Here is a 15,064-nt window from a genome sequence, read left to right as displayed (position 1 = left end):
GAAGAAGTTTATTTTAGTTATTTTTTATTAAATAATTAAAAAAAATTAATAACATGAAACTAAAATTAAAAACATAAAACTAAAATTATTTAAATTTAATTAATTAAATTTAATAAATGAATTACTAGTTGAAAAAACTGTATTAACATCAAAAGTCATCAACTAAAAGTTTAAAAAAATATTTTTAACTGTCTGATGAAAAAAAAATGAATAAAACATTCTTAGATAGATTGAGAATTATTCGTTGTGTTTCATCTTCCGATAAGCCAGAGAGTGTTATATCTTCATTTTTATAACAGTTCGAACGGCTCACAGAGCCTTTGAGCCAGAAATTAACTTACTCCCCTCCCCTATGCCATAACCACTTTTCTATTCCCAGAGTCATATAAAGATACCGATATTAGTATTTCGGAAAGAGTCAAGGAAAAAAAAAAAGAATTAACCGCTTAGATAAGCACATCTAAAGTGATACAGTGGAAGACTCATCGTCTGGCGACGGCATATTAGCTTGATGCGCCAATTGATCAAAATTTGTGCCGACGTTCGCCTATGGCTTTCCTCAATGATAATTTGGCGCATTATGTAGAAAGAAATATAGCCAAGAGTATTATGTCACATTAGAAGTGCCAATAGGGCATTTCCCCCCTTATTTCTTTCCGTTATTCGATTCTGTCGTAATGTGGATAGATTCTGGATGAATGAACTCATAATTTACCCGGTTGAAGATTATTTATGTGACGACTTTATTTTTCTCTTTTGCAATTGTGCGTGCTTGTGATTGGCCAATTATTAAACGAACTCTAAGATTCTATGTAAAATCTCAATTGGGTATAATATAGCCTACGTCACAGGTTGTGTTGTTCCTACTAAATTTAACCCATGAACGGCATTTTCTGCGAGCCTAACTTCAAGCCACAAATAAACAAACGAAGTGTTCGATCGTTTAAATAGCTGCTCGCCAGATTTTATTGCAGTATAAAGAAAAGTTATTGAAACTAAATACAACTAAATAAACAACAACAACTAAAACAAATAACAACAACTACTAATAACAATAACTAAATAAACAACAACTAAATTCCATTCGTTTAGCATTGCGTCATATGTTGTTCCTACTAAATCGAAGTAGTTGTGTTTTTTTTCATATTATACCCAATTATCAGGTGACATTATACAGCTTTATTGTTTTTACGCGGTTTGCATTTGTTTACCTTAGTGTATCAATGGATTAAGCTGGACGATATATAATATAAATTCGGTGATTGGATCAAGTAGACGATGTGTTATATAAATATAGAATATTTATTATATCATGCATTATATTGTAATTATTAGATCAAATGATTAGAAGCACTGTAGTGTTTTAATAATGACATGGCTTTGCATGAGTTTATAGGCAATACTTTTATATTTAAACATATGTGTAATGGGTTGTTATTCAGGAGATTTTTTATATACTTCCTATTTGTATTTATTTTAAACGTATTGCATTACAATGTTAACCCATTGATAAACGAGCGTAAGCAAGTGCTGAAGCAATAAAGCTGTATAGTACATACTGATAATTAAGATTTTGCATAGAATCTCATAGTGCGTCTAATAATTTGACCAGGACTGTATGAATCGATTTCAGTATCTATAATTTATGAAATCAAAAGTATTTAAGAAATTCGAGCACTTTATGTTTTGTTTTATATCCATTCCAACTGTTATAAAAATAAAATTAAAATGTAACCCTTTCTAGCTTACTAGAAAGTAAACAATGGAACTTACTGCTAATTTTTGCTTAAATTGTTGAATACAATTAAACTGAATTCCTGGTCCATTTCTAACTAAATAGAGTGCTAAAATGTCATATTGATCTTTGTTTTTGGTTTCAACTCAAGTTATAGTTGTTTCTTGACCGCTAAAGATAAAATTTATTGCCACTGAGAATTAATGGTGAATCAAAATTCTGACCATTTTCCGACCTACTAAGAATACTCAAATCTCCGCGAGCTTTTCGGTACGGAACGCTGGATACATGTTTCCATTGTTTCCTTATAACTAAACGCAGATTTTTTTATCTACATTATAGCCAATCTAAGTTTTAACATTCCAACTTAGTTAGCTTAGCTAGTGTGATTGTTTTTTTTTAACTAGATCTTTGTGCTTAATGGCAATGCAAGCTTCAGAACAAGATTTATCGCCATATTATAGCGAAAAGGAATTTATCGACAATGTTAATTTTGACTTTTTTTTTTTCGAGTGGCCAATTCTCAACCACTCGATGACCATATTGGTTACATTTGATTCAAGCAAGATTTATTGTCCATCAATGCAACGACAATTTTCTGACGACAAGCAAACCAATGGACACTGTAACAAAAAGAAAAAGTTATATTTTTTTAAGTAGATAAAAAAGAAAAAAATATTTTCACTTCAGCCTAACCAAAAACAGGCAGGAAACGTAAGCACGAAAAATGAAATTGTAAGAAAAAATTTGCCCCCTGGGGTCCGTATAACTTTTTTTTTTTTTTTTTTTAAACTTCATCTGTCACAGGAAGTCTATAAGCGATTGTTACAATCCTGCATATCAATTTTTTATGCGAGGCTATACTTTATGTTTAAAATATGCATTGTACTTTCAGAAAAATATGTTTAAAACTATGTGTGTCCACGAAATGTTGCTGTTGATATTTTGTGCGTGTCCGTCCACGGAATGCTGCGGATATGATATTTTGTATGTGTGTCCACGGAATGTTACTGATGATGTTTTGTATGTGTGTCTCCTATAGGTGTGTTTTGTCCACAGACATGGGATGGAGCTTACTGCTGGCCATACGCTGAAGCAGGAACACTCGTGGTCAAGCCTTGTCCAGACTACATATACGGATTTAATCCAAATGGTAAATCAACACCAAATTTTTTTTCTTGTTCACATATTAATCAAAATGTTGTAATACTTAATTGCACCGGACTATTCATTCCCAACGGTGATCTAATAATACAGGGAAATTTAGCAAAATTTAATTCCTGGCTAGTGGTCATTAGTACTTTTGAGAACAGGGGCTGTTATGAAGGTGATCGTTTTAAACTAACGAGTGGATTTGTACAGGTAGCATTATTGACTTTTTGGCCGTTACAGATAAATCTTAACTTTGGATGTAATGAAATGATAATTGCCTCAAAGAAATAAATAAAATCGTTTAAAAAAATTGATTTATTAAGTATTGAGAATGGACATAATTCAAATATAATAAAGAAAAGAAATCCCTTAAAAAGATCAAGATAAAACATTATCTTAAATCGAGAATTTTAGTTAAGATTTTATATTCAACAGTTGGGACTGGTCTGCCCAAAAGCGCACACTCAATCTCCAAAAAATGAAAGTTGAAAGCGATAGAAATGTTTCCAACGGACAGTTAGAAGAATGGGAAGAGATCCAAGGTCGGTTATTTACCGAAGGATAACATCGCCAAAAATAAAGCCAATCGCCAACAAGAGTGTGAGAATTAGAATAACCATGTTACTGAAACACAGTTGTGGTAAGAAATAAAGAGTTATAAATAGATTTTCGTTTTCGATTGGTGAACTAATGAGTCTTACATTAGTATTGAAATAAAAAGTTAACCGTTGCATTGATCGATAAGAAGAGAATAAAATATTTTATATTCGCTTTCTTATAAATTTTAATAAAAATTAACTAATTGATTTAATTTAATTACAATTCGGTTAAGAATGATTAAAAAAATAAGTTTAAGAAATTAAAGAAATTTTTTAAAACGAATATATATATGTATAATATATAAGTTCTAAATGAAGATAAAACAAAGAAAAATTATAGACATATGAAAAAAGAGGGAAAATAATCAGTAAAAAAATAACAAACAGTTTAAAAAAAAAGAAAAGGGGATGAAATTTTATTTAAAAAAACCGGGAAAAAAAGATATAATCTTTTCAAAAGAGTGCTTTCTGATATAGAAAAATAAAGCCAAAGCAAAATATATTAATACAATAGTGTGAGGAGCACTCAAAAAAAAATTTTTACGAAAATTACAACAATTAAAATAAAACACAATAAGTAAAAATAAGTAAAAATAACATGTAAAAACAGAAAATAAAATAAAAGAAAAAGAAAAAACCGTATAAAACATAGACTATAAAGCTATTAGCGAAATCAGATGTACTTACATGGACGGGAAATTTTTAAAAAATGATTTAAAAATGTTTTCACAACAAGATTGCCAGATTACAAAATATGAAAACAAAAGCGCAAATTGAGTGCAACTTTTTTTATTATTTAGTTTTGTTTTTTTTTTAAACTGTTGTTTGTTATTTTTTTACTTATTATTTCCCCCCCCCCTTTTTTTTCATATGTCTATAATTTTTCTTTGTTTTATCTTCGTTTTGAACTTATCTAATAAGTTCTCTTTACTTGCAGCTTATGCGCAATAAATGAAACTTATTGTTTTTCTTAACTTTCTTCGTGCTTTCTTGTATTTATTTAATTATATATATATATATATATATATATATATATATATATATATATATATATATATATATATATATATATATATATATATATATATATATATATATATATATATATATATATATATATATATGTAATGCCCATTGTGGCATCACAGGGGCCAGTTTTTTTCAAAAAAATAAAATTTCTAAATTATTAAAAATGAAAAACTGCTGCATATCTTCAGAAGCAATTATCAAGCTATTGCAAGTACTACAGTATTTATTCATCTATTTAAAGGGAAAGAAAAAAATTTCTGACCTCTCCAAGTAGGTTTACGAAAAATGTCAGTATTGTATATAACATTTTTTACTAATAAAATTTAGACATTAAAGTTTTTGAGTCAATAATGTAATTTAAAATATATATGCTTATAAACAATCATGAAATTTATTCGTTACAAAATACATTTGAAATTGTTATATAACGAAATTGTTATATATAATCTACCATAATGATGTAATTACATTATTTAGATTACTTTTAAGTATTATTGATCGTAAAATGAAAAGAAAGTGATATGAGGATACTTGGAACTTGAACTCGAATAAATTATATCGAATAATACTCGAATAAAATATCGTGATTGCATCTTTTACGTGCAATAAATAATAAAGTCCTTCAGTTGACTGATCGTTAAGACACGGTTCCCAGCAGATCAGATCACCGAAGTCCAGCCAGTGTTTGGGTGGGTGATCACTTGGATTAGTCTGCGTAGGGACCGAGGGTGTGCGGTACGAGTGCTCTTTAAACTGTTCTACCTTAAAGTGCTCGACTAAGCGTGCAGGTAGTCGGACTACCGAAGCGGGGGTGCCATCCGCTCTGCAGAGGATCAAAATAGCGACGGCATGACTTGAATCATCCTCAGGAATGTTTCCCAAACCGTCGCCAATAGCCCATTGTGCAGCTCTAGTGCGACGTAAAGGAAATACAACAACAACAACAAATAAAGATGAAAATGCATGTTTAGAAGCATATTTTAAAATCACATTACTTAGATTTACTTTTAAATATTTTTGGGCGAAAAGTAAATTTAAAAAAGAAAGAAAATGATATGAGGATACTTGTAACTTAAACTCGCATGAAACATTTGATAACCAAAATTAGTCCTCCTGTAATTTTGAATCACCGTAAAATGTCTTGAACAGATGATTACAGTTTTCCCATGCAATAAATTGTGCGATAAGTTGAAAACACATGTTAGGAAGCATTTGAAATGTATTTTCGACGAAAAAATTGGCGATAGGATGGCGATTAACAATAAAGTTTCGATAGCCATTTTTTTTAAATTTTTTAATATTTAGTTCAGTGTTTCCAGATTGGGCTACAAGTAGCGGATTGGGATACTTTTCAAAATCCCCGCAACTGAAAATAAAATTTGGGCTACCCGCTACTTTTTGGGCTACTCATTATTTTTCGAAGGCTACGATTTGTAAATATGCGCAACTTTTTTTTCTTACAGAAATAGGTTTTGTTAAAACTTTTTTTTCCCTTCACATTTTAAAATGATTCTGAAAAGTCTGCAATTTCTTTACATTTTAAAAAAAAATGATTTTTTTCTTCTTTTTTTTTTTGTAATTGAAAGCACGCAAGTTTTGGATTCTTGATTTGTTTTGCTGCGCGGAGTCTATAATATTTCCATATCTATGTTCAAAATCATAGATTCCTGAAATCGCAAAGATATATGTTGAATGATGCACGGCGAGTATGATGGGGAAAAAATCAAGTCCAACCATTAACCGTTTATCTTCGGGAAAAATAAATATATATATCGGGAATATATATATATATATATATATATATATATATATATATATATATATATATATATATATATATATATATATATATATATATATATATATATATATATATATATATATATATATATTCCCGATACTTGGACCGGTGCTGTGGCTGATATACATTAACTCGGTTTTTAGCTATTTTAATTGTATTGATTTTAATGTTTTCCACGATTTTAATCTAAATGATTGCCGCATAATAGCATTCGCGGATGATTTATTGCTTTTACTGAGACACCCAATTTTATATCGCTTCGATCAGGTGGCCACCTACTGCCTTGCTGAACTCTCCGCCTGGGCAGAGAGTAATAATCTTAAATTTAGCGATACCAAAACGAATTGCATAACTTTTCCAAAAAATAGAAAAAGAATTGGCAGACAACCAATTATTAAAATGAGTCCAAATCATAAATATTCAGTTAAAAAAGTACAAGAACTTAAATATCTCGGTGTTGTACTCGACCCAGGTTTGACCTGGATCTCACATCTAAACCAGGTCAAAGAGAGAGTCAGCAACTTTAATAACTTAATAAAAAGGGTGGCCAGGGCAACTTGGGGCCTAAAACCCTCTATCCTTAAGTTGATCTACCTGCGGGCTACGGAGCGAATCATTTTATACGCCGCCAGTGTCTGGTACCACAATACTGTTAAAATCAACGAAAAACTTAAATCCATACAGAGAATCTCACTCATTAACATCACTAAGGCCTATTCCACAACCAGCACGGAGGCCCTCCAGATACTGGCGGGGGTGAAACCTATCCATCTTAAGATTTTGGAAGACACTTGCATTAAAAGACTTAAGTGGAATTGGAGACTTAACGATTTTGACTTAGAGATGCAGCAGATTCTCCTCACAGCACATATAGATGATCCACCAACTAGGATTCACCCATCAAAACTTATTTCCGTTCCCTACTGTAGATCACTCCCAACAAACAGTAGCCTTGAAATTTTTACTGATGGATCAAGGATGGAGGTTGCCGACTCCGCTACTGATACCACAGAATATAGAACTGGCTTCGGCATTGTTACTAAAATGCACGGTACTTTAATCGAGGCAACCTCCACCAGGATCTCAAACAATAGTAGTGTTTACATGGCAGAATTGGTGGCAATTAATAATGCTTTTCTCTGGCTCTCTAAAAAAGAATATCCAGACGCCACTATCTATACTGATTCGCTTTCCTCGTTGCAAGCCTTACAAAACCCAGTATCAAGCTCAAAAATTGTTGAAAACACTAAACAATTATGGCGATCCAATATACTCTGCAATTGGGTTAAAGCTCATATAGGTACTCAAGGCAACGAGGAGGCGGATCGAGCAGCTAAGAAAGCCACCGATCTCTGCCAGGTTGCCCTTGAGGTCCCAAGCTCCATCGCCCAAATTAAAACTCAGGTTAAATTATATAGCATGAAGCGCTGGGGGCTGGAATGGCGGAGTTCCGAGAAAGGGAGACAGACATTCAAATTTTTTAAAGACCCGAAATTAAATAGACTACAAGCAAACTTCTATCTCAATCAATTTTTAACAGGCCACGGAGTGTTTGGAGAGCACCAATATAAATTATTCCACAAAACTCCAGAATGCAATTACTGTGGTGAATATCAATCTATTGATCACTTGTTAATAAATTGTTCTCAATTCCAGACAATCCGGGGCAATAACTTTAATAATATTGGCCAACATCAATGCTATGCTAAGTCTGACTTGTAGAAATATCATAAAAAAGATTATTAAACAAACTTTAGAGGATGTATTGGGGGACGGTCTTTAATGTCTCGGAACTTGTTCCTTCCAGCTTGGGTGTCTCATTTTTTTACTATGTCTTTTATAAACTATTCTTCTTTTACTTGCTCCAATTTTATTGTTATTTACTTTTGTACTATTTAATTGGTTTTAATGGTAATGCTTTTAATTGTTTTACAATATTGTTCTCTTGTAATTTTTGCACGTTTATCTTTTAAATTGCTCTTTTAAATTACTCTTTTAATTGACACTTTTAATATATTGCTGTTTTAATGTTTAGCACCTTACATGATTTTAGCTGTTCTACGCCCGCCATGTTCATGAGCTGTTGCCATGTCTGATGTGTATTTTATGTAATTTATGTTTCTACTGTTCTCTGGATATTTTTTTTTTTGGATTTTAATAAACATTTACCCGTATGCCCTAAATAAGGGCGGGTCGGGGTAAATTCTTCCATATATATATATATATATATATATATATATATATATATATATATATATATATATATATATATATATATATATATATATATATATATATATATATATATATATGGAATTCGCTACTTTTTGAGCTCTTAGTCTCTACTTTTTACTTAAGTTCTGGCAACTCTGATTTAGTTCACTGTGTGGCCTGTGACGACTGTTAATTTCGTTCTATGTTTAATAACCCCTGAAAAAACATTGTGTAATCACACATCTATTTAAATGTTAACCTGCCATAATGTACTTCTTTATATGGATTATATGGATGTAAAAGTTTTTAAGTTTTCGTGTCCGAATACTCCTTTTTTTTCGATGTTGAGGTGCTTTTTAATAACTTTGACGGAAGACTTTCTTTAATCTTTTTTTTTTCTAGCTAATTACCTTCTTAGTTTTCGGAAATTCTGAAGATGAATAATTTACGATCGTCTTTGGATAAATCCCTTGTTGGCATTTTGTTTTAGAAATTGAAAAAAAATTGTCTGAGTAACCAGCTTTAAAAGAATTCGAACACATTAAGAATGTTTTTAACTCAAAAGCATATTGAAAGCGGAATTTGAAAGTTGTTTCTGAAACTTTAACAGCCCAGTAGATAAGAAAGTTACCGAAAATGGAATATTTTGAAACCATACTAAATGGTAATGTACGGTGTGCAAAATGAAAAATTTTTACCTCGAATAACTTTTAATCTAACGATCTGATTTTCACGTACTGAGACTAAATCTTAATGGTTGGATGGCCAAAATTCTTTGAATGAAAAAATTATTTTTCGACGGAATTGAGTTCTTTTCCTCCAAAATGTGAGTGGTAGACGCCATCTTGTCATAGTTGTGTCTATCCCTAAAGTTTTGGAGGGCAACCGTTTGTACAGTTAAGGCAGCAGAACGTTTGGACTTCTTAATGATAATTTCAGTTCTTTGTATTTCTCCTATTCTTTTGAGAAATTTTTAAGCAAATCGAAACATTTTTTAAACCATTATAAAATTCGTTTATCAAAAAATTTAATCAAGCAACAAAAAAAAATTATTAATAATTATTTAATGCTTTTTATTATTTTAATTAATGATTGAAGAAATTATTTAAGCATAAATAGATGTAAAAAATTTTACATCATTTTTACAAAAATGTAATTTTAAATGAAAAAATACGAAAAAAAGCAAAAAATAACAAAAATGAAGTGTCTTAAAAAATAAAGCCAAACGGTATTGGCTTTGTGGCGCGGGGAGTCCTTACCGTAGACGAAATGGTACTTTTTAAGTGATCACTCCCGCCTTTCTCTGTATAGCGACTCGTTGGATTTCGATATCGTTTTTTATTCTCTTTTTGTTAATTCATATACAATCCTAAATGTATATATTTTTCCTAATTCATTTTTGATAAAGATTTAAAAAAGATTTACTTTACAAAACACCTTGTTTGTTATACTACATGGCTAGAAACTAACGGTAGTCCGTTGGATCAGAACCTCTAAAATTTGACTTAGACCACCATAAAATAATCACCCAGACCACTAATCAATGTAAAGAGATCATATGCTGATCTATGTCATTGTCATTAAATAGCATATTTCATCATTGTGATTATTACACATTCTTTGTATTGTAAATTTTCATTTTTACCCATTTGCAAAATAGGTCTTGGTTTGGATTTCCTGGCTTCCGTACTTTTCAATTACAATAATCAAGAGTAATAGTAAGCAGTGCGCATGCGCTGCTACGGCGACAGTCGCTGTTTGATATTTTTTTAGAATTATTTTTTTTCACTTTTAAATTTGTTATGCATTAAGTGGGTGAGTTTATTTTTGAGATATGGGACCAGAGATATCCCATAAATGCTTGTTGAGTTGTGAATAAAAGAGAATTTCATCATTTGAACGATATTTTTGTTTTAATTAAGAATCAGAAATTCTAAGCTACAGCTCAAACTGAAACCTTTTCAATACTCATTCAAGTGAATATCACACATAAAGAGAGTCCCAAACGGATTGACTTTGTCCCAAAAGTTAGAGTTGAAGCAAGAAAAAAACGATGCCAATGCCGAGGCTGAAAAAGCCAAAGCCAAAGAACGTAGACGGGAATACCTTCATTACAGACAAACGGAACAAACGAAAGGATTCCATTTGCAAACGCAAGCATGAAGCCTGTCCCTCACAAAAGTACCAAAGTGGTTGAGAGAATTGAACCCTACCGAAGAGCGAATGGTAACTCTCCGAACCCCTTTCATGCAAATACGAGAACTGGGTGTGGATCACCAGTTAGGGATAAAAGTATCCATTGACAACGTACCCAATAATTTTCACAAGACCGTAGACTGTCTTCCACGCAATATAAATGATTCATTCACGATTTATGTAAAATTGGAAAAAAAAGCCTAACTTTCAAGTCATATTTTATGCATGAACTTTTGAATCCGAAATGAGTGTATGATGCAGCATACAATCTCCATCAAACACCATTGTACCCATCCGAAAATGTTAATATTGATCTCCAGTTAGGGATAAAAGTATCCATTGACAACGTACCCAATAATTTTCACAAGACCGTAGACTGTCTTCCACGCAATATAAATGATTCATTCACGATTTATGTAAAATTGGAAAAAAAAGCCTAACTTTCAAGTCATATTTTATGCATGAACTTTTGAATCCGAAATGAGTGTATGATGCAGCATACAATCTCCATCAAACACCATTGTACCCATCCGAAAATGTTAATATTGATCTCCAGTTAGGGATAAAAGTATCCATTGACAACGTACCCAATAATTTTCACAAGACCGTAGACTGTCTTCCACGCAATATAAATGATTCATTCACGATTTATGTAAAATTGGAAAAAAAAGCCTAACTTTCAAGTCATATTTTATGCATGAACTTTTGAATCCGAAATGAGTGTATGATGCAGCATACAATCTCCATCAAACACCATTGTACCCATCCGAAAATGTTAATATTGATCTCCAGTTAGGGATAAAAGTATCCATTGACAACGTACCCAATAATTTTCACAAGACCGTAGACTGTCTTCCACGCAATATAAATGATTCATTCACGATTTATGTAAAATTGGAAAAAAAAGCCTAACTTTCAAGTCATATTTTATGCATGAACTTTTGAATCCGAAATGAGTGTATGATGCAGCATACAATCTCCATCAAACACCATTGTACCCATCCGAAAATGTTAATATTGATCTCCAGTTAGGGATAAAAGTATCCATTGACAACGTACCCAATAATTTTCACAAGACCGTAGACTGTCTTCCACGCAATATAAATGATTCATTCACGATTTATGTAAAATTGGAAAAAAAAGCCTAACTTTCAAGTCATATTTTATGCATGAACTTTTGAATCCGAAATGAGTGTATGATGCAGCATACAATCTCCATCAAACACCATTGTACCCATCCGAAAATGTTAATATTGATCTCCAGTTAGGGATAAAAGTATCCATTGACAACGTACCCAATAATTTTCACAAGACCGTAGACTGTCTTCCACGCAATATAAATGATTCATTCACGATTTATGTAAAATTGGAAAAAAAAGCCTAACTTTCAAGTCATATTTTATGCATGAACTTTTGAATCCGAAATGAGTGTATGATGCAGCATACAATCTCCATCAAACACCATTGTACCCATCCGAAAATGTTAATATTGATCTCCAGTTAGGGATAAAAGTATCCATTGACAACGTACCCAATAATTTTCACAAGACCGTAGACTGTCTTCCACGCAATATAAATGATTCATTCACGATTTATGTAAAATTGGAAAAAAAAGCCTAACTTTCAAGTCATATTTTATGCATGAACTTTTGAATCCGAAATGAGTGTATGATGCAGCATACAATCTCCATCAAACACCATTGTACCCATCCGAAAATGTTAATATTGATCTCCAGTTAGGGATAAAAGTATCCATTGACAACGTACCCAATAATTTTCACAAGACCGTAGACTGTCTTCCACGCAATATAAATGATTCATTCACGATTTATGTAAAATTGGAAAAAAAAGCCTAACTTTCAAGTCATATTTTATGCATGAACTTTTGAATCCGAAATGAGTGTATGATGCAGCATACAATCTCCATCAAACACCATTGTACCCATCCGAAAATGTTAATATTGATCTCCAGTTAGGGATAAAAGTATCCATTGACAACGTACCCAATAATTTTCACAAGACCGTAGACTGTCTTCCACGCAATATAAATGATTCATTCACGATTTATGTAAAATTGAAAAAAAAAGCCTAGCTTTCAAATCATATTTTATGCATGAACTTGTGAATCCAAAATGAGTGTATGATGCAGCATACAATCTCCATCAAACACCATTGTACCCATCCGAAAATGTTAATATTGATCTCGATTGGCTCAGTCATCAAAAGAATTTACACAGAATGTGTCTCAGCTGTATTTAAATATGTCTGAGAAATTGTATACCGAGCAGTTCAGGATTAACAGTTAAAGATGTCCAAGATGAAAACACAATAAAGTTGCCTTTCCAAAAAAAAAAAAAAAAAAAAAAAATTAGACAACGGGGCCGTTCAAAAAGTACGTACATCCCGAAGGGGGGGGAGGGGATTTGCTATTATGTACGGTTTTGTACGATGGGGAGGGGGGGAGGTATTATACAAAGTACGTACTTTATAAACATACACCAAATTTAAATTTGACTTTATCCTCCACACTCCTTAAGTAAATATTTAATTTTATTTAAAACATAATTATTTTAATTTTTATGAAAAAGGGGGGTAGACTAATAAAATGTACGTACTCTAAGGGGGGGAGTAAGACCTTATGTACGGGTAATGTACGAAGGGGGGGAGGGGTTTAAAATTTCTCCATTTTTGTGTACGTACTTTTTGAACGGCCCCCAACAACTATTTTGCCAATGGATAACCTGTGATCGCCTTGCGGAGAACACAATTTTCTTCATTTTAAAGTGAATCGTATTGTTTATTTATTAATTATTTATTTCATTATTATCTAAAAAAATTTTATTATTTATTTAATTTACTTTATTAACTTTATTTTAACAAGAAAAAAATATAAATCAGGCTTGTAAACAAACCAATGAAAATGTGCATCTGCTACAGCTAAAGCTCGAAAACCATCAATGACACATTGATTTGCTCCGTTATAGAGTGGAATCTAGGGCTAGGTCATGTGCGCATTAAAGGGTTCTGTATTATTGAGGCTATATATAATAGTCTGTTGATATTTTGATTTTATTGACATGGTTCCTTAGATATCGAAAAATATATGAATAACATAAATGGTAATTTTCTTAATAGCAATGATATTTTATCCCTTTTGACTCTGTGTATAGTCATTTAATTGACTGATAATTGATTCATATCAACTCGTAATATCTTTTATTAAAATTTTCTACCTCTGTACTATATACATTTTTATCTTGTTGAAGATTAATATATGTTGTAGTTAATGTCGCAGGACATTGGGGCAAGGGGTGCGATTATTCTTGTTTTCCAGGGGCGCCATCTATTGCCAAAAACTCGACTTCTGCCACCCCCATACGTCCCACCCGTTTATAGGGCGGACCCATTCATACATCCATTCATTCATAAACAGATCGTATTTTCGACTAGCACCAGAGAACGATCCATCTCCAATTCAGTACCTCCAGAGGTATAATTTGTTATGAAGACATGGAGGACTTTATGACCAGACGGATTTAACGTGCACCAGTCACCCATTTACTACATGGGGAGTCTTCGGCCGGCTGGATTCGAACTCCCGTTCTCACGAACTTGAGTCCAGTTCCCTGCCTTTCTAGGCTATCCCGACCACTTAATAATGAATTAATTTTTAAAGATTAAATTCAAAATTAGGAACCTAAAAGCACAGTTTATGTTCTTAAATGATTGCCCAATATAAGTAAAAAAATTTATTCGAAAATCTATTCAGTAACTATTATCAAGCCACTGTGATTAAATTGAATTAACTCAGAGAAGAACTCTTAAAACGAGCAATTATTTTAAATTTCGTAGTAATCTTTGTCTGCAATTCTAGAATTATCCACTTCGAGTAACAGAATTCGATAAATATAGGTATAAATGGGATTAAAAACGAAAACTCGGAAATACAAATTGTTTGGAAAAGATTTAAACCTAATTTGTTATGACATTTGATATTTAATTAAGGTAAAGGCTTCATCTTGCGCTATTTATTTCGATGCCAATCGGCTTTGCGATGAATTATTTTCTTTTAAATCCTCTTGGGTATTTCAAATGTTCGTTTTATTTTGCTATAATTATTCAATTTCAGTTTTTGAGATACTGGAATACGTCTATAAATTATCATTATTTCAAATATATACTTAAATTAAATTAAGCTTTTCCAAATAAATTTTTGTAAATTAAATCAACAAAAAACTATTTGAGTAAGTTTTCATATAATCTATTGTACTGCATTAAATTGCCTTTATTAAGTTTACTGAAAATTGCTTTGTTTGAAATGTTTTGTTTTTAATAGCA

General features: G+C 31.7%; 1 protein-coding gene and 1 long non-coding RNA gene across 4 annotated transcripts in view; one reads left to right on the top strand and one right to left on the bottom strand.

Moving 5' to 3' along the window:
• Positions 1–15,064, top strand: part of LOC107446371 (parathyroid hormone/parathyroid hormone-related peptide receptor) — a 202,254-nt gene that overhangs the window by 139,015 nt on the left and 48,175 nt on the right. For both annotated transcript variants that reach the window (XM_087150866.1, XM_087150865.1), the window contains exon 3: positions 2,778–2,888. In XM_087150866.1, coding sequence (XP_087006992.1) covers positions 2,778–2,888 — 111 coding nt within the window. The remainder of the gene's footprint in view (positions 1–2,777; positions 2,889–15,064) is intronic.
• LOC139426913 (uncharacterized) overlaps positions 1–15,064 on the bottom strand; it is a 256,631-nt gene that overhangs the window by 193,828 nt on the left and 47,739 nt on the right. The window lies entirely within an intron of this gene.

Source organism: Parasteatoda tepidariorum, chromosome 9, assembly GCF_982258835.1.
Source record: "Parasteatoda tepidariorum strain Cologne lab strain chromosome 9, Ptep-v5.0, whole genome shotgun sequence".
In the NCBI taxonomy this organism is placed as follows: domain Eukaryota; kingdom Metazoa; phylum Arthropoda; class Arachnida; order Araneae; family Theridiidae; genus Parasteatoda; species Parasteatoda tepidariorum.
Note: the sequence above shows the minus strand (reverse complement) of the source record. Positions and strands in the feature narration are given on the sequence as shown.